Source organism: Bos indicus x Bos taurus, chromosome 3 (assembly GCF_003369695.1).
Source record: "Bos indicus x Bos taurus breed Angus x Brahman F1 hybrid chromosome 3, Bos_hybrid_MaternalHap_v2.0, whole genome shotgun sequence".
Taxonomy (NCBI): Eukaryota; Metazoa; Chordata; class Mammalia; order Artiodactyla; family Bovidae; genus Bos; species Bos indicus x Bos taurus.
The window spans coordinates 23487910-23509130 of NC_040078.1; the positions used below are offsets into that span (position 1 = coordinate 23487910).

General features: G+C 39.4%; 1 protein-coding gene across 1 annotated transcript in view; it reads left to right on the forward strand.

Annotated features, from left to right (window-relative positions):
• NOTCH2 (notch 2) overlaps positions 1 to 21221 on the forward strand; it is a 175373-nt gene that overhangs the window by 131684 nt on the left and 22468 nt on the right. Inside the window, exons 13-20 of the mRNA XM_027535567.1 lie at positions 700 to 892; positions 3030 to 3175; positions 4754 to 4867; positions 14325 to 14444; positions 14870 to 15022; positions 17234 to 17462; positions 18744 to 18945; positions 20895 to 21048. Coding sequence (XP_027391368.1) covers positions 700 to 892; positions 3030 to 3175; positions 4754 to 4867; positions 14325 to 14444; positions 14870 to 15022; positions 17234 to 17462; positions 18744 to 18945; positions 20895 to 21048 — 1311 coding nt within the window. The remainder of the gene's footprint in view (positions 1 to 699; positions 893 to 3029; positions 3176 to 4753; positions 4868 to 14324; positions 14445 to 14869; positions 15023 to 17233; positions 17463 to 18743; positions 18946 to 20894; positions 21049 to 21221) is intronic.

Here is a 21221-nt window from a genome sequence, read left to right on the forward strand (position 1 = left end):
CTTTTAAAACAAGTACTTTTAGCAATCCTTGCACACTCAAATTTGAGAACCACTGGTCTATATTGAGAGACCCTGAATGCTTTTCTCAATGATCAGAGAACAATGAAATTATAGTTTTCTCTTCTTCCTGAGCCAGAAAATAGATTAATACAATTCTAAAAGTGAAAACAAATGGCTTTTCTTTTTAAGCAACTTAATCATTAGTAGGGATTCAATGGTAATCACTGAACATTCCTGTTAATTGAAATTTACCATATATAGAAATGTAAAAGATTGACTAAGTCTTACAAGAATGAGTGCAGTAAACCAGCTGACAACAGTGATAAGGAAAGCTTGAGAGTTCTGCGAACAGCAGCAAGAGGAGCAGCCAACTTTGATAGCATTTGATGTTCTCTTTTTGAATATTTGATGTAAAGTTTCCCCATTTCTAAACTGGAGTAAAGAAACACATGTCGAAACACTACAACACCGTTCCAGTGTTTTGTTAACTTTGTTAAATTATCAAAGTACACTGCTCTCTGCTCCTTCTTGCATGGCACTAAGTGCTATTGGATGTCTTCTTCCTTAAGTCTTGACATTTGGTGCCCACAGCATTTTATAGCCTTGGCAGGTAAAGGTATCTGCACAATAGATCTCATGGTCCTGGGTCTATTCCCTAAGCATTTTGGATTTGACAGAAACTGTCCCCCTTCTCTACAGGGCAGAGATGTAACATTGACATTGATGAGTGTGCCTCCAATCCCTGTCGCAAGGGTGCAACGTGCATCAATGATGTGAACGGTTTCCGCTGTATCTGCCCTGAGGGCCCCCACCATCCCAGCTGCTACTCACAGGTGAACGAGTGCCTGAGCAATCCCTGTGTCCATGGAAACTGTACTGGGGGCCTCACTGGGTGAGTAGCTGTTGTGTATTTATCATTTCTTATTGACCCGTGTCAAGCCAGTTGAGTTTTAGTACTGGCCATACCCTGTAGCAGTTAGTCAGTACTTGAACTGAGACTAGGCTGAAGAGGTCGGTGATCCACATCATAGTCTTCCAAGTCACCACTTCTACCCTGCCTCCCATGACTGAGTAGATGGAAAGTAAGGAGGAATGTTTCATTCCTCATGTGGGTAGTTAGCACATGCGAGGAGTCCAGGGTTATTTTCTGAGTCTTTAGCTGTTGTGCTTTTAGTACTAACTGCAAGATTGTGTTCTAAGGGCTATTCTGTTTGACTTCAGTTCAGTTCAGTTGCTCAGTCGTGTCCGACTCTTTGCGACCTCATGAATCGCAGCACGCCAGGCCTCCCTGTCCATCACCAACTACCAGAGTTCACTCAGACTCATGTCCATCGAGTCAGTGATGCCATCCAGCCATCTCATCCTCTGTCATCCCCTTCTTCTCCCACCCCCAATCCCTCCAGAATCAGGGTCTTTTCCAGTGAGTCAACTCTTCGCATCAGGTGGCCAAAGTACTGGAGTTTCAGCTTTAGCATCATTCCCTCCAAAGAAATCCCAGGGCTGATCTCCTTTAGAATGGACTGGTTGGATCTCCTTGCAGTCCAAGGGACTCTCAAGAGTCTTCTCCAACACCACAGTTCAAAAGCATCAATTCTTCGGCACTCAGCAACTTTCACATCCACACATGACCACTGGAAAAACCATAGCCTTGACAAGACGGACCTTAGTTGGCAAAGTAATGTCTCTGCTTTTCAATATGCTATCTGGGTTGGTCATAACTTTCCTTCCAAGGAGTAAGCATCTTTTAATTTCATGGCTGCAGTCACCATCTGCAGTGATTTTGGAGCCCAAAAAAATAAAGTCTGACACTGTTTCCACTGTTTCCCCATCTATTTCCCATGAGGTGATGGGACCAGATGCCATGATCTTCGTTTTCTGAATGTTGAGCTTTAAGCCAACTTTTTCACTCTCCTCTTTCACTTTTATCAAGAGGCTTTTTAGTTCCTCTTCACTTTCTGCCATAAGGGTGGTGTCATCTGCATATCTGAGGTTATTGATATTCTTAACCTCCTGCTTAAAGAAAACCCAACTCTGTTTCATAATGATACCAGTGGGTACCACTAAAGTAGAGCTGGTCTCAGCTAGCTAGAGTCTTGGCCCTGATGAAGTGTTCACAGTTGGCAAGCCCCTGAGAGTTGTGTAATGTGTTGGCAGGTAATTTTCTAGAATCACAGAGTATGACGTTTGGTTCCATGAGATAGTCCTGTGCTCTTGCTATGCTTGCCAGAGGATGGGACTTTGGCCAAGATTTAGCATTTGCCATGCTTACAACAGGTGAAAAATGAAGAGTACATTTAGAGGTAAATGGGAAATCAAGTGATTTCTAAGATGAATTAACTCAGTATTCCTGTTTCAGAGTATAGCAGACTTCAAAGCATCCCAACCCATTTACTTTTTTTAAAAAAGAATCACCAGACAGGGAGGCTGTTATCTCCTGATATCACATGCTAAGTGCTAATGGTGTTCAAATTGTGAACAATATGCATACATTTCAGATACCTTCATTTTTGTTCCATTTCTTGCTCAGTACACTTGGTGCTTTCTGGGAGCAGGGTTTCAGGTCAGAACAAACCATGTCTCAGAAGTCAGACATCCCAGGAGCTCTTTGGGGTCACTTAGAGTCTCTGATACTACCCTGCTTTCTGAGTATCTGTTTTACACCAGAAACAAGTGATCTAAGGTTTCTTTATGTTTATTTAGCAGAAAAGAAACTTCAGATTTATCAATGTCAGTGCGTCTTTCAGATTGTCCCAATTTGTTGTACCAACCACTCTTTACATATGTAAGCCCATTATACTTACTTAATTTTTCCAGCATTTTTGTAGGCCAGGAAGCTGTGTTTACTAAATACTCCAGATGGGCCCACATGATTCACAAGGTAACCCAAGTGTAGGTTTGAAGAGGAACAGAAATGAGATTAGCCCACCCAGGAGCTCCTTGATCCTTCATTTCTTCAGAATTTTGTATTTCAACTGTGACTTAATTGTACATTCATATCACAACTGTAACTTATTTCTGTCTTCTTTCAGATACAAGTGCCTCTGTGATGCAGGCTGGGTTGGCATCAACTGTGAAGTGGACAAAAATGAATGTCTTTCTAATCCATGCCAGAACGGGGGAACTTGTGACAATCTGGTGAATGGATACAGGTGCACTTGCAAGAAGGGCTTTAAAGGTGATGCAGAAGTGCATATTTTTATGTCCTTTTTATGCCTTTTTGTTGGTACATACAGCTTGACTCAATTCTTTCTTTCCCCTTTTCCTACTCATTCATATAGCAACCTTAATTTGAGCACTTATTAGTTATAGGGCAGTTGGAGAATAAAAACATAAGTAAATTTAAACATGGATTCTGTTTTCAGACTAGCAAAGAGGTGAGCTATTGAAACAGTACCATTTAAGGTAAGCAACTAGAGCTCCACTCATACAACTTTGGACATTCTGATTGAGTATTCTAATTGTAAGCTCCAGGGTAGGCTTGATTCTGTAATAATTCAAAAGAGATATTAGTAGAAGAATGAAAATCTTGTTTTACTATAATTGTAGCAATAATATCATGGGAGAATCCATGTATTTAAAACCTTTACAGCAAATTCTCTTAAACATTGAGATGTTCTTAGATGATACTTAGTCACCTATGGCCTTCTGGAAAAATGCATAGTAGTGAGTATTGTGTACAAGCACTTTTTGAGTTGTCTCTGTTAAATTTCTCCTGTCACTTTTTTCTTTAACCCTCGAGAGAGAAACCTGTGGGTAAATCATGCATATTTGTACTCCTTGACCCATATGGTCATTTGTTTCACAACTCAAAGTTGTGCCAGGCTACTGTGATAGGTCAGTATGTTTCGGTGTCACTTTATTTGATAACTTGACATTTTTCTAAGATCGTATTTTAGTCATTAACTTTTTGACATTCAGATATATAACATCTGTAAAGAAACTTAGAGATTTAAAAGCACTTTTATTCCTGTGTCTCTTTGAGACTTGCTGATTGACAAAATAAATATCAAAATAGTTCACAATCATATGTCTAGTGATTAACAGAGTACAGTTTGAACTCAGACCTCTATACTCTTAGACCATTATTTTCTTTTTGTACATGGCTATAGTTTCTCAGTCTTAAGACTCTGTGTCAGGCCCTATTGCAGGTATAAAGGTGGTGGCATTTGGTAATATCCTATCCCCATGAATGCTTCCTTACTTTTCTCTTTTTTCATAGTGGGAGTAGATTTTGTGTCTTGGATCAGGGAGAAGAGCTTTGTGACTTCAGAAAGCATCACCACATTGATGGTAGATACTGTGCATTTGAAAAAGTGGGCATAAATCAAGAAGCTTTGATTAACTGTTCAAATATTTTATCCCTCGATAATTTCTAGCCTATTTTTAAGCCCTGACCAGATACTTTGTATAGAAGCCTCCATTTAGATATAGCAGTAGCTTTTTTTTTTACCCTAGTGAACTTCTTGGTCCATTATAAAGAAATTAATTGTATTTGGACATTCATTAAACTTTCAAGCTATTAGAATATGTTGTTCTTCCATTCATTTTTTGATTAAGCAGTTTTACTGACTGACTGTATGTCAGGGACTTTACACTGAAATGAATGAGCAGGTATTTCGGTGGCCTGAAGAAATTAATGCAGTTTCTGAGGTGTTTAATGTTTACTGCTGAGAGCATTGCTTAGTAATTGAGATATTGAGGAGGCTAACAGAAAGTTTCACTGTCTTTGATTTCCCCCCCTTTTTGTGTGCAGGCTATAACTGCCAGGTGAATATTGATGAATGTGCTTCAAATCCATGTCTGAACCAAGGAACCTGCCTTGATGACGTAAGCGGTTATACTTGCCACTGTGTGCTGCCATACACAGGTGAGTCCTGGGGTCCAGCGGCCGGAAGGGATGCTCGGTCTTGTCTTGTCATTCCCAACCTCGGAGTCTCAGAGATGGGGTCTGTGGGGGCAGTGATGCTGCCCTGAGGAATCGCTCCCTGATCACCTTTCCTGCCCTCACTGTCTAGGTCGTCCACTCTGAGAAAACACTGTGGTGGGGATACTTGTTTGCCTTTATTTTTTAGAGTTTGAAAAAAATTGTTTAATTATACATGTCTTGAACTGATACATAGCTGATGGTTTAGTCATTATCTGAATGGACTATATGGCCTGTGCTCTTGGTCTTAGTTTTGCCAACACAACAGCTACCACTTATCGGTCATTTACTATATGCTAGACACTTTATATATTTTGGCGTATTTGCTCTAGTGCTCACGGTAATTCTATAGAGTAGAGGTTCCTATTCCTATCACCATTTTATACATGAGGAAGCTGAGGCAAAGAGAGGTTACTTGCTGAAGGTCACAGAGGTAAGTAGTAAATCTAGGATTTGTCCCTAAGTATTTGAATCCAAAGCTTGTCCTCTTAACTGTCATTCCTCTCCTCGCATTGATTGCCACTGCGTCCTCTGCAGAGAGGCACTGCCCTTGGATGGCGATCACACACAGAAGACATGGATGTGACTTCATTTCGTATCAGGTGACTTTGTTTCAGGTGGTGTTACAGGAGTGTGCTTGGACATTTCTTTGTATTCTCCTGCCTCATTACTGCCGTCTTGTGACTGGTTGTATTTGTGTGGCTCACTTGCCTCATGTCATTCATTTAATGGCTTTGCATGTTTCTCCAGTGCCTTGCATGCAGGCAGGAGCATGGCTGAGTTCTTACTCCCCTGGAGTCTTGCCTGTTGATAATAGCTGTTGCTAGTGACTCTAGGCTGTTTAGAGTGGCCAGATGCATGACTCTTTTACCTGAAAGACTTGATACTACATTGCTATCTTTGTCACCTCTTTAGAAGAAACATTCATGCAGACAAACTGCATTTAGCCATCCTGATTGAAAAAATCAAAGTTATTGGAGATCCATAGCTATCCCCAGACAGTCTAAATAACGTCATTCCATAGCAATAACAATCACGTTTTTTGAAACTGAGCAGATCATATCATTTACAATCATAAAGACTGAGAATTGATGGTAGTAGGGAGATATAAGCAGGTGTCATTATGCTTTGACACATTATAAGCTTATCTGAATGTGACTAAGGTACATAGCTCATTGGGAAAATATTTGCCTTCTTGCTATTCAACACTGTAAGAATATCTGACTATATTCTGGCTGTTGGTTTTTCTACATATTAGGATCTTATTAAAAGAATTTACTATATGTGACCTCTGGGATTTTATTTTAGATATTACAGATTAAAATTTCAGTGCTGAGTGTTGCTATGGGTTCTGAGTGCCATTGAATTAGGCCAGCATGAAGGGAGCTAAGCAATGTTGCCTTTCCTTGTAAACCACTGTTCTGACCAGACACATTAAGAACTTGTTAGGGGAACTTCCCTGGTGATTCAGTGGTTAAAACTTCATATTCCAGTTCAGTGGAAATAGGCTTGATCCCTGGTTGGGAGCTAAGATCCCACTACCTCATGGCCAAAAAGCCAAAACATAAAACAAAAGCAATTTTGTAACAAATTCAAAAAGACTTTAAAAATGGTCCACATTGGATGTCCCTGGTGGTCCAGCAGTTAAGAATCCGTTTGCCAATGCAGGGGACACGAGTTCGATCCTTGGTCCAGGAAAATCTCACATGCCTCAAGGCAACTAAGCCCATATTCCGCAACGTCTAAAGCCCATACGCCTAGAGCCCGTGCCCCCAACAGGAGAAGCCCTGCAGTGACAAGCCTACTACCCACTGCAACTAGAGAGTAGCCCCTACTTGCCACAAGGCCCATGTGCAGCCACAAAGACCCAGTGCAGCCGAAAATAAATTAATTCTAAAAATGGTCCTGGGACTTCCCAAGTGGGGCCAGTGGTCAAGAACTCGTCTCTCAGTGCAGGAGACATAAGAAACACAGGTTTGATCCCTGCATGGAGAAGATCCCTTGAAGAAGGGAAAGGCAACCCATTCCAGTATTCTTTCCTGGAGAATCCCATGAACAGAGGAGCCTGCTGGGCTACAGTCCATGGAGTTGCAAAGAGTTGGACACAACTGAAGCAGCACAAAAAATGGTCCACATCAAAAAGAACCTTTTAAGAAAAGAAAAACTGGTTAGGGACATCAATGAAAAGTTGTGGTAATATTTTTTTCTTTTTGAATGCAAAATTTTAAGATAAAATTTTAAATTGAGTTAGTTGTAACTTGACCTTATTTATTTTGTTGCAACGTTGTATTAGTTTCAGGTGTATGCTATAGTGATTCAAATATTTAAAGATTATACTCCATTTAGAGTTACTATGAAATAATAGCTGTACTCCCTGTTCTGTATCCATGTGGATTATTTATTTTATGCCTAGTAGTTTCTCTCTCTTAATCCCCCACCTCTACCTTGGCCCTCCCCCTTCCTTCTCCCACTAGTAACCATGGTTTGTTCTCTATACCTGTGAGGCTGTTTCTATTTTATTATATTCATTTGTCTTGTTGTTTAGACTCCACAGATAAGTAATAACATACAGTATTTGTCTTTTCTGTCTGACTTGTTTCACTAATCATAATACCCTCTAAATCCATCCATGATGCAGATGGCAGAATTTCATTCTTTTTTATTTCTGAGTAATATTCTTGTGTATGTGTGTGTGTGAGAGAGAGAGAGAGAAAGAGAGAGTCACAAATCACATCTTTATCCCTTCATTTGTTGATGGATACTTAGGTTGCTTCCATAGCTTGGCTATTATAAATAACCTAATGCTGATTTGAACATTGAGATGCACATATCTTTTTGAATTAGTGTTTTCATTTTCTTCAGATGTATACCAAGGAGTGCAATTGCTGGATGATATTGTAGTTCTGTTTTTAGCTTGAGTAACATCCATACTGTTCACTATGACGACCGCACTAGTTTACATTCCAACCAATAGCATCAAGAGTTTCCTTTTCTTCACATCTTTACCAGCATACTTTACTTGTATACTTTTTTGATGATAGCCATTCTGACAATTGTGAGTTGTAATTTGACTTCCAAAACAACGTAATCTCCCTTTTTAAAAAAGTTTTTATTGAAATATAGTTGATTGACAATGTGTTAGTTTGAGGTGTACAGCAAAGTGAACTCTTTGTTTTTGAACTCTTTTTTTAGATTCTTTTTCCATATAGATCATTACAGATTATTGAATAGAATTCCCTGTGCTATATAATAGGTCCTTATCGGTTATCTGTTTTATATACAGTAGTGTGTATATATCAATCCCAGTCTCTACTTCATCCCTCCCCTCCCCTTGGTAACCATGGGGTTGGTTTCTACATCTGGAACTCTGTTTCTGTTTTGTAACCAAGTTCATTTGTATGCTTTTTTTAGATGCCAGCTCTAAGTGATATCATGGTATTTGTCTTTGTCTGACTTATTTCACTCTGTATGACAATCTCTAGGTCCATCTGTGTTAATGCAAATGGCATTATTTCGTTCATCTTTAAGGCTGAATAATATTCCACTGCATATATATACCACATCTTTTTAATCCATTCCTCTGTTGATGGGCATTTAAACTGCTTCAATGTCTTGGCTGTTACAAATACTGATGTGATAAACACTGGGGTACATGTATCTTTTAGAATTATGATTTTCTATGGTTATATGCCCATGAGTGAAATTGCTGGATCCTAAGGTAGCTCTGTTTTTACTTTTTTAAGGAACTTCCATATTGTTCTCAATAGTGGCTTTACCATCTTACATTCTCACCAACAGTGTTGGAGTGTTCCATTTCTCTATACCCTCTCTAGCATTTATTGTTTGTAGATTTTTTGATGATAGCCTTTCTGACAGGTGTGAGGTGATGCCTCATTATAGTTTTGATTTGTATTTCTCTAATAATTAGTGATGTTGAGCATCTTTCCACGTGCTTTTTTAGCCATCTGTATGTCTTTAGAGAAATGTCTCTTCAGATCCTCTGCCCATTTTTTGATTGCAGTAGTTTTTTTTTTTTTTTTTTTTTTGATTGAGATGCATAAGCTGTTTGTATATTTTGGAAATTTGCCCTTGTCAGTTGCTTCATTTGCAAATATTTTTTCCCATTCTGAGGGTTGTCTTTTCATTTTGTTTTCTGGTTTCCTTTGCTGTGCAAAAGCTTTTAGGTTTAATTAGGTCCCATTTGTTTGTTTCTGCTTTCAGTTTCATTACTCTGGGAAAGTGAAAGTGAAAGTCACTTGGTCATGTCTGATTTTTTGCCACCCCATGGACTATACAGTCCATGGAATTCTCCAGGCCAGAATACTGGAGTGGGTAGCCTTTCCCTTCTTCAGGGGATCTTCCCAACCCAGGGATGGAACCCAGGTCTCCCACATTGCAGGTGGATTCTTTACCAGCTGAGCCACAAGGGAAACCCAAGAATACTGGAGTGGGTAGCCTATTCCTTCTCCAGCGGATCTTCCTAATCCAGGAATTGAACCAGGGTCTCCTGCATTGCAGGCGGATTCTTTACCAACTGAGCTATCAGGGAAGTCTTACTTTAGGAGGTGGATCAAAAAAATCTTGCTGTGATTTATGTCAGAGAGTGTTTTTCCTATATTTTTCTCTGAGAGTTTTATAGTATCCGGCCTTACACTTAGATCTTTAATCCATGTTGAGTTTATTTTTATGTATAATGCTGAGAGTGTTCTAATTTCATTTGTTTACATATCAGTTCAGTTCAGTCGCTCAGTCGTGTCCAACTCTTTGCAACCCCATGAATCGCAGCACGCCAGGCCTCCCTGTCCATCACCAACTCCCGGAGTTCACACAGACTCATGTCCATCGAGTCAGTGATGCCATCCAGCCATCTCATCCTCTGTCATCCCCTTCTCCTCCTGCCCCCAATCCCTCCCAGCATCAGAGTCTTTTCCAATGAGTCAACTCTTCGCATGAGGTGGCCAAAGTACTGGAGTTTCAGCATCATTCCTTCCAAAGAAATCCCAGGGCTGATCTCCTTCAAAATGGACTGCTTGGATCTCCTTTCAGTCCAAGGGACTCTCAAGAGTCTTCTCCAACACCGCAGTTCAAAAGCATCAATCAGCTGTCCAGTTTTTTTCTCAGCACCACGTATTGACAAGACTGTCTTTTCTCCATTGTATATTCTTGCCTCCTTTGTCATAGATTTGGTGACAGTAGTGTGTGGGTTTATTTCTGGGCTTTCTGTCCTGTTCCATTGATCTATATTTCTGGTTTTGTGCCAGTACCATACTGTTTTGATAACTGTAGTTTTGTAGTATAGTCTGAAGTCAGGGAACCTGATTCCTCCAGCTCCATTTTTCATTCTCAAGATTTCTTTGGCTATTTGTGGTGTTTTGTGTTTCCATGCAAATTGTAAATTTTTTTGTTCTAATTCTGTGAAAAATGCCATGGGTAATTTGATAGGGATTGCATTGAATTTGTTAGATAGCCTTGGGTAAAATAGTAATTTCCCAATTGAAAAACATGGTCTATCTCTCCATCTGTTTGTGTCATCTTTGATTTCTTTCATCAATATTTATAGTTTTCTGCATACAGTGTTTTGCCTCCTTAGATAGGTTTATTCCTAAGTACTTTATTCTTTCTAATATAACGGTAGATGGGATTGTTTCCTTGATAATGTTTCTGAGCTTTCTTGTTAGTGTCTAGAAATACATATTTCTGTGTATTAATTTTGTATCCTGTAACTTTACCAGATTCATTGATGAGCTATAATAGTTTTCTGATAGTGTCTTTAGGGTTTCTTTATGTATCATATCATGTTACCTGCAAACAGTGACAGTTTTACTTCTTTTTTTTCAGTTTTGGTTCCTTTTATTTCTTCTCTGATTGCTGTGGCTAGAACTTCCAAAACTATGTTGAATAAAAATGGCGAGAGGACATCCTTGTCTTATTCCTGATTTTAGAGGAGATGCTTTCAGTTTTTCACCATTGAGAATGATTTTTGCTAGGAGTTTCGTGTATATGGCTTTTATTATGTTGAGGTGGATTCCCATTATGCCCACTTTCTGGAGAGTTTTTGTCATAAAGGAATGTTGAATTTTGTCAGAAGCTTTTTCTGCAGCTATTGAGATAATCTTATGGCTTTTCTTCTTCAATTTGTTGATGTGGAGTATCACATTTATATGCAGATATTGAAAAATCCTTGCATCCCTGGGATAAATCCCATCTGGTCCTGGAGTTTTGTTTGTTGAAAGATTTTTAATCACAGTTTCAATTTCAGTTCTTGTGATTGGTCTGTTTATATTTCTCCTTGGTTTATTCTTGGAAGTTTGTACCTTTTTATGAATTTATGCCTTTGTTTTAGGTGGTTCATTTTATTGGTGTATAGTTTCTTATAGTAGTCTTTTATGATCCTTTGCATTTCTATGGTGTTCATTGTAGCTTCTTTTTTTTCATTTCTGTTTTATTGATTTGAGTCCTCTTTTTTCTTGATGACTCTGACTAAAGGTTTATCGATTTTGTTTATCTTCGCAGAGAGCCAACTTTTAGTTTCATTGATTTTTGCTGTTTTCTTTGTCTCTGTTTCATTTGTTTTTTTGTCTGATCTTTATGATTTCTTTCCTTCTACTTACTTGGAAGTTTATCTATTCTTCTTTCTCTAGTTGCTTTGTGTTGTGTTTGGAAAAGATGCTGGATATGATTTCTGTTTTCTTAAATATACTGAGGTTTGATTTGTGATCGAAGTTGCTATCTATCCTGGAGAATGTTTCCTGTGCACTTGAGAAGAAAGTGTGTTCTGCTGCTTTTGGATGGAATGTCTTATAAATAACAATTTAGTCTATCTGGTCCAATGTGCCACTTAAGGCTTATATTTACGTATTAATTTTCTATCTGGATGATCTGTCCATTGGTATAATGGGTGTTAAAGGTCCCCACCATTATTGTGTTGCTGTCGATTTCAGCTTTTGTGGCTGTTAGCATTTGCTTTGTATACTGAAGTGCTCCTGTGTTGGGTGCCTATATAGTTGCAATTGTTATATTGTCTTGGATTGATCCCTAGATCATTATGTAGTGTCCTCCCTTGTCTTTGGTAACAGTCTTTATTTACAGTCTGTTTTGTCTGATATAAGATTGCTACCCTAGCTTTCTTTTGATTTCCATTTGCGTGTATTATCTTTTCTCATCCCATTACTTTTATTCTGTGTGTGTGTCCTTAGGTCTGAAGTGGGTCTCTTGTAGACAGCATATATGTGGGTCTTGTTTTTGCTGCCATTCAGCCAGTCTGTGGCTTTTGGTTGAAGCATTTAATCCATTTACATAAGTATTGATATGTATATTCCTATTGCCATTTTTTTAAATTTGAGGGGTGTTTTTTTAGGTCCCTTTTTTTTTCTTTTCCTCTTTTGTTCTCTTCTCTTGTGTTTCCTGCCTAGAGAATTAATTTCCCTTAGTATTTGTTGTAAAGCTGGTTTGGTGGTGCTGAATTCTCTTAGTTTTTGCTTGTCTGTAAAGTTTTTGAGTCTCTGTCAAATTGGAATGAGAACCTTGCTGGGTATTCTTGATTGTAGGTTTTCCCCTTTTGTCACTTTAAATATATCATGCCACTCCCTTCTGGCCTGCAGAATTTTTGCTCAAAAATCAGCTTTTGGGGATGGGGATTCCCTTGTATGTTATTTGTTGTTTTTCCCTTGTTGCTTTAAATACTTTTTCTTTGTATTTAATTTTTGTTAGTTTGATTAATGTGTGTCTTGACATGTTTCTCCCTGGGTTTATCCTCTATGGTACTATCTGTGCTTCCTGGACTTGGGTGACCACTTTCTTTCTCATTTTAGGGAAGATTTCAACTATAATCTCTTCAAATATTTTCTCAGGTTCTTTTTCTTCTTTTTAGACCCCATAATTTAAATATTGGTGCATTTAATGTTTTCCCAGAGGTCTCTGAGACTGTCTTCATTTCTTTAAAAAAAAAAAATTACTTATTTATATATTTCATATTGACTTTTTTGGTCCACACCCTGCAGCATGCGGGATCTTAGTTTCCCAAGCAGAGATTGAATCTTTGCCCCCTGCAGTAGAAGTGTGGAGTCTTAACCACTGGGCTGCCAGGAAAGTCCCTGTCCTCATTTCTTTTCATTCTTTTTTCTTTCTTCTGTTTCACCACAGAGATTTCCACCATCCTGTCTCCCAGGTCACTTATCCCTTCTTCTGCCTCAGCTATTCTGCTGGTGATTCCTTCTAGTGTATTTTTCATCTCAGTTCTTGTATTTGTCTCTATTTGTGTGTTCATTAGTTCTCCCAGGTCTTTGTTGAACACTTTTTGTATCTTCTTGATCTGTGTCTCCATTCTTTTTCTGAGATCTTGGGTCATCTTTACTATCATTATTCTGGATTGTTTTTCAGGTGGATTGACTGTATCCTCTTTATTTAGTTGTTCTTTTATATTTTTATTTTGCAGGGACCTCTCCATACCTTCAACTCCTCACGAGGGGTGCAGGTATCATCCTGCTTCCCTTGCCTTCTTTTTTTCAACCTACCCATGATGTGGGGATCTTTCTTGTCCTTTTAGGTGTCCAAGGTCCTCTGCTAGTGTTCAGCAGGTGCTGTGTGGGAACTGCTTCACGTGTAGATGTATTCTTGATACATTTGTGGGGAGAGAGAAACTCCATGTCCTCCTACTCCTCCACCATCTTGAAAAAAACCCATCTCCTTTTAATAAAAATATTCTTTTAATTTTTTTCTGGAATCTTATATTCAGTATACTAAGGTAGGAAATGTTGGTGGGCAACTATTAATGTCATGTTTTGATGTTGAAATAAAGAGAGATGTTACTAGACAATTGGTGTAACTTCACTGGTTTCCACCTCTGATGGCCTTCTGATCAACCCCATTGCCTTCTAGAACAGGCCTGCAGAGGTTTAAGAATAGGAGGCTGTGTTGTTAACTCTGCAAGGTGGATCTATGTCGCTAAGCTTCTGAGTAGCTGAATCTTAGCTACGAAGATGCAAAAACTCTCACACCTGATTGATGTCAGTTTCTAAATCCACGTAACCACTTGTGATAATAATGTGAAGATGACAGCAGCCCAGCAGTTGTTGAGTACTTACTCCATGTGCTGGGCCCTATGCTAATAAGAACTTTGTAAACATTTTTTCATTTAATCCACAAAAAGCGTCTATGAGTTACATACCATCCTAATTCCCATCTTGTTTATGTGGAAGCTCAGAGAATGTAACTTGCCTGAGATCACACTGTGAGTTATCCCATCAGATCCAAGACACAAAGGTCCGTAGGTCTCTCAGATCACAAAACTTATTCATTACATTAGATCTGAATTTGGAAAGCATCCTTTGGTATAGAATTTGGGGAAATCTCAGTTCCTTGGACTTCTTCTCTATAATAAACTCTGTCATTTGATTTACAGGCAAGAACTGTCAGACCGTATTGGCTCCCTGTTCCCCAAACCCTTGTGAGAATGCTGGTGTTTGCAAAGAGGCACCAAATTTTGAGAGTTACTCCTGCCTGTGTGCTCCTGGCTGGCAAGGTAACAGAGTCAGAATGTAGAAACTAAGAGCATTTAACAGAGTGATCTGGTTATTTGATGACATGGAGGATCTATCTTTTGAGGCTTGCCCTTTTTTATCAAGAACACAGGCCTTGTGTAAAAGCTGAAGCTGCTAACTGGACTGTTTAAGAAAGACTTTCCATTTTATGTGTCTTTGCCGCCCCCTGGTGGCTAGAAGACTCCAACCAGAGTCTGAAACTATGATGTTCTATGTAGAATTTTAGCATCTGGGCGGCAGCTTGTTGGGGGCACAGAAACCTGAAGGGACTTCCCAAAGCAGGAGACCAAACAGAATATATTTGCAGTAGCCCCACCCACCCCAGCTAAAGCTCAGCCCCCACATAAATTTCTGTGTGGGAATCGATTTCCAAAGACTGGACCGTTCATTGCCCCTTTGTTTCCAGGTCAGCGGTGTACCATCGACATTGATGAGTGTGTCTCCAAGCCCTGCATGAACCACGGTCTCTGCCATAACACCCAGGGCAGCTACATGTGTGAATGTCCTCCAGGCTTCAGTGGCATGGACTGTGAGGAGGACATTGATGACTGCCTTGCCAGTGAGTGTGCCAGCCTGCTCCTGAGCCCCTGGGGGAGAGCAGAGCCAAGGGAGCAGAGGAGGACTTGGTGGGGCACTTGCCTCTCGGTGGTGAGGCTGGCCATCCAATAGTGTATCACCTGTCTTTAGTCTTCGTATTTTAAAAATCTTCATTTTGAAGCTAGTGGCTTTAGGAGTTAATACACGGGAGTCACTTTTAAGCATTGCCTTACTGATTTTTGTACATTGTCAAAGTGGGGACAATGCTATGAAAGCTTCTAATAAAAAGCAGATCTCTTGAAGTATAATTAAGTATACAACACACTGCCAGTATTTAAATGAACCAGTCCAGTAAGTTTTGACATATGACAACTCAAACCAGTATTTAAGATACTGATCACATTCATCCCCCTGAATGTATTTCGTCTCCTGTAACTTAACCCTCCTTTCTACTTTCCTGTCTCAGGCAACTAGGGATCTACCTCTGTCACTGTAGATTTGTGTGAATTTTTTTACAATTTTATTTTTCTCTGAGAGCTCTACTTGGCACTGTACATCTTAAGGGAATCTTTTCATTCTGACTGATATGAATGTGAACTGTGCTCAGCCTTGTGTAAACTTTAGGGATTGTTCTGCCTACTTCTTTCTAGTGGTTCCTTACCCAACTTCAGTAGTTTCAACATACGAATGTGATGTACTTATCAGTACAGTCATCTCTCAGTATCTGAGGGTATTGGTTCTAGGACCCCCTGTGGATACTAAAATCTGCAGATGCTCAAGTCCCTTATATAGAACAGTGTAGTATTTGCATATAACCTATGCACATCCTCTTGTATACTTTAAATCATTTCTTAATTACTTGTAATACCTAATGCAGTGTAAGTGCTATGTAAATATTTGCTGGTACATGGCAAATTCAAGTTTAGCCTTTTGGAACTTTCTGGGATTAAAAAAAATTTTTTTTTCTGTCCTTGGTTGGTTGAATCCATGATTGTGGAACACATGAATATGTGGGGCCACTTGTATTCAGTTACTTGTATGGTGATTAAATCATTAAACTTCAAACAAGCTTATCATAGTGCATCCAGAGTAATGGCATCTTATTCACAGCATGTATCATTTCAGATTATCATATGGATGGCACTATACTAGGGGCTGACAGTGCCAATGTAAATAAAACCTTACATTTATGAAACTCATAGTCTCTTAGGAAATAAAGACAGATAGACAAATAATTTCAACATTATATGACTAATGGTGAAAAAAAACATATCCAAGGTACAACTGATGGAGAAATTTAAGGAAGTGGGATCAAACTATTTGGATTCCTTTCCCACATGAATTAGTATATAAAATTTCTACTATTAAAACATTTTTTCCTATTTGAAGTAGGACTAACAATATTTGCAACTAGTTTTAAATTATTCAGTGAATTACTGTGAGTTGCTTGAAAGGTACTGTGGAAATTATAGTAGCTGTGTAGTGTTATGTATAAGAAGGGATAATATGACTTCTAGAGTTGTTCCAGTAGAGACTCCAATGAACCTTAGAATGAAATTAGTCTAATAGATGACTAAGGTATAAATATCTCTCTTATAAAATAAGGGCTGCATTATCCACCTGGTGTTTAGTTTTCTCTTTATGTTTATGACCTGTCTTGTAATTATATTTCAAGTTCCTTAAGACCAGGAGTCACATCTTACCTTTCTTGTTCTGATTCGAGTGCCTTCTGTGTTGCAGAGGACTGTGCTATGATAATAGCTCAAAATTTCTTGATTAACTGCTATGACTGTAAAGTGTTCTCTAAGATCAAACTACATGATGTTTAAAATTTAAAAATGCTCGTTTCCTAGTTGTATGTAAGTCTAAAAAAACAACAAACAAAAACAAGAAAAGGAAGAAAGGAAGAGAGGGAGGGAAAAGAAAAGGTTGATCAGCACAAGGGGACTAATTAATATCTATCCCATCCCTAGTTTTATGAGTATTAATTTTGCAAGACAGTGATACATGTAAAGTTCTTTCCAGCTATTAAACAGATTCTTACTAAGAATCTCAGACAAGTGTTACTATATTCATTTATGTAATTGGAGGAGTCAGGGAAAAATAGATGTAAAGAAAAGTCAGAATTGTTACTGTTGTTAGTGTGGCTCAGTTCAGGGTACTCACCTTTATGAGTCTAAGGTTAAATGGATGCTGCTGTTCAGAGTTCTAATTCTTGTGTACAATGGCTTAGATCCTTGCCAGAATGGAGGTTCCTGTGTAGATGGAGTGAATACTTTCTCCTGCCTGTGCCTTCCGGGCTTCACTGGGGATAAATGTCAGACGGACATGAATGAGTGTCTGAGTGAGCCCTGTAAGAACGGAGGGACCTGCTCTGACTATGTCAACAGTTACACCTGCAAGTGCCCGGCGGGATTTGATGGAGTCCACTGTGAGAACAACATTGACGAGTGCACTGAGAGGTGAGCAGCCCATGTCCTCAGGCAACAGTGTCTTATGGGAAAAGGGAGAGAGGGGAGGAACCTACAGAGTACTATACTGGGATTGAGGGGCCGCATGAGGCATCGCCTAGGATCCCACCACACAATCATCTCATATTTTATAGTTTCTAATTCCTTGTGGACATCTAGTTACAAGTTTAAGGCAGAGGTTGAAAAACAGTGAGATGTTCAGTTCAGTTGCTCAGTCGTGTCCAACTCTTTGCGACCCCATGAACTGCAGCATGTCAGGCCTCCCTGTCCATCACCAACACCCAGAGTCCACCCAAACCCATGTCCATTGAGTCAGTGATGCCATCCAACCATCTCATCCTCTGTCGTCCCCTTCTCCTCCTGCCCTCAATCTTTCCCAGCATCAGGGTCTTTTCAAATGAGTCATCTCTTCACATCAGGTGGCCAGAGTATTGGAGTTTCAGCTTCAACGACAGTCCTTCCAATGAACACCCAGGACTGATCTCCAAGGATAGACTGGTTGGATCTCCTTGCAGTTCAGGGGACTCTCAAGAGTCTTCTCCAACATGACAGTTCAAAAGCATCAATTCTTCAGTGCTCAGCTTTCTTTATAGTCCAACTCTCACATCCATACATGACCGCTGGAAAAACCATAGCCTTAACTAGACAGACCTTTGTTGACAAAGTAATGTCTCTGCTTTTTTAAAGTGAGATGAATCATCATTTATTTCTTACATAGGAAACAGAAAGAGCTATAATTCTATATCATCTCCTTTTGGTCTCTTGTTAATTTCAGTTGACAAAAAAATTCTGTTTCTTTACAGATTTGTCATCCCTCTTTAAGTAATTTCTGGGAGGTTTGATTCTTTTTTTATTATCAACAAATTTGTTCTTTTTCTCTTCCATAAAGAAATATAGAATCAAGAGCTATTTATTTGATACGTTCCTTATAAATTAAATTGACTTAGAGATAAAAGGAAATGTGATACATGGAGAGCTACAGAAGGGCTGGATAAAACCTGGAAGCCTTCACTTTCTCTTGGAGTCTCTAATAAGCTCAGACTTTTAAATATTCCTCAGATCTTTTTGATTGTGGAAAGGAAGCTGAGACTCATGCTGATTGGTGCCCATTTTAGTTTGGAAAAAAGTAAAGTTTACTGGATATAGGAGTTTGGGGTGCTCAGGAGTATTTCCTTCTGTAATATCTTAGATGTGAGGAACCTCACTTTTAAAACAGCAGGTCAGAGGATCCAGATTATCTAGCTGATGTTGTTCTTTCTGTGTGCTTCTCAGCTCCTGTTTCAATGGTGGCACGTGTATCGATGGGATTAACTCCTTCTCTTGCTTGTGCCCTGTGGGCTTCACTGGTTCCTTCTGCCTCCATGAGATCAATGAATGCAACTCTCATCCATGCCTGAATGAAGGAGTATGTGTTGATGGCCTGGGTACCTACCGCTGTATCTGCCCATTGGGCTACACTGGAAAAAACTGTCAGGTAATTAGATTTCATCCCATTCATTCAGCTCCCGCAGAATTGTTGAATGTTACATCTGTTCCTTTCCTAGGCAAAATAAGCCCCACCTAAAAGAGAAAATTCGGGGTCTTAGGAATGTACCCAAAATAAATCTGGACAGCTTCTTAATTATACTTCTAAGATAACTAAGTTAATCTAAGTTCTTAGATAACTTCTAAGAACTACCAACTTCTTAACCTGGTAGATTCCAAAATGGTGATACTGGCAAGATTATATGGGTTAACACACATAAAATTGTTACAGCAGGCTAACCTAGAGCTGCAGAAAGTGCATATGGGAAATAAGCACATTGATATCATTTAGGAAATACAGAAAGGGAAATAAAGAACAATCAAAATTAAGTTTTTAAAATTCAGATACAACATCTAAGGGGATAATGATAATTATGCAGTCTCAAAACCAAACTATTCACATGTCTTTCAAATTCAAATATTTAATATTCATTTTCATAGACTCGTAGGATAGAAGGACCCCTCAGAGCCTGCTAGTCTAGCCTTTCATGAAAGAATAAATTGAGCCTGAGAGGGTCAAAGTAACTTTTCTAAGGTTGCACCCCAAACAGCATTGTGTTTAATTTTATGCAGTTTTACCTCTCAAACAATGATGGAATGATAGAATATCATACCAGCAGTCCAAAGAATTTAGAAATGAATGCCCAAATGTAACTAGCCTTTCAGAGTACACTTCAGTGAAGCTTTGGCTGTATTGGACATGCAGATAAGCACCTCTGCATATTAAACAGCTTACTGCTGATTCTCTGGATCAGGAGGCTGTTCTTCATGGGGCTTCTGCTGTTCTCACAGCGTGGTGGCCCTCTGCCCTTCCCCCTCTTTCACAAATGGTCAGTGTTGTGAGTACAGCCTTCCTCTCCCCAGGAGCCAGGCCACCACATGTGAGTTTTGGAGAAGGTGCTAGTCCACTTGCACCCTTTGCCTCTTGCTTTTCAGACGCCTGAGTTTCTCCCATCAAAATAAGTTCTTTGTTTTGTGGATAGGTTCATTTGTGCCGTATTTTGGGTTCCACACATGTGATAGCATGGTTTTTCCCTCTCTGACTTGACTTGACTTACTATGATAATTTCGGGTTCAACCCATGTTGCTGCAGATGGCCTGGTTTCATTCTAGTAGGAGTCCATTTTATGTGTGTGCCGCATTTTCTTTATTCATCTGTCTGTGGGCATTTAGGTTGTCTCTGTGTCTCGGCTGTTGTGAATAGTGCTGCTAGTGGTGCTGTCAACATGCAGGGGTGGGTGAGCAGCAGGGTCCTGCTGTGTAGCACGGGTGACTGTAGTCAGCATCCTGTGATAAGCCATAATAGAAAAGATTATTAAAAAAAAGAGTGTCTGTATGTGTAGAACTGAGTAACTTTGCTGTGCAATAGAGATTAGCACAGCATTATAAATCAACTGTACTTCAATAAAAAAGTTTTTATTTTTTACTAACAGTAAAAAAGTAAGCTTTTTGACAGTTTTAGGTTTATTAACAGGCTTTAAGCCTTTAAATCCTGAACTTATATTCACCACAGACAGATTTGATCAAGCCCATGTGATTTCTCACTCAGGAGTAGCACACAGAAGCTGTGGACCTATCTGACAGCTTTAACTCTCTTTCTAGCCCTACCAGGTAGCCATGTTTCTAGACATAAGCGTGATGTAGGGAATAACTTAACTAATTAAATGCCTCAAATTCTTAAACTTATCTGGTAAGAATTTTTGAAGAGCAGAGCTAAAAGAATTAGACTGTATAAAATGATTAGCTTATCTGGGGACAGTGAATCTAAGTTTAAGGCTTGGGTGAGGGCTCCTTTTTTTTATTAATTAGTGTGCTTTCCTTTGAGTTCTTCAAGTGCAGTGTAACTTTTTTTCATTCCTGGTGTCTGAATGCTGATATATGTGTCTGCCTCTGTTTCAGACCCTGGTGAACCTCTGTAGTCGGTCTCCATGTAAAAACAAAGGTACTTGCATTCAGGATAAAGCAGAGTCGCGGTGCCTGTGTCCGTCTGGATGGGCTGGTGCTTACTGCGATGTTCCCAGTGTCTCCTGTGAGGTGGCGGCCTCCCACAGAGGTGAGCTCTGCCCCCCAAGACTCAAGGGTCAGTCCATGAAGTGCTGACTAACGAGCAGCACTGTAGGGCAAGAGTTGTTATTGTGGGAGGAGAGGGAAGGGCAGATGGGAATGAATGGGCAAGACTCTGGAGAAAGGGTCTGAAATGGAAGGCGAAGGGCAGGAGAGCAAGTT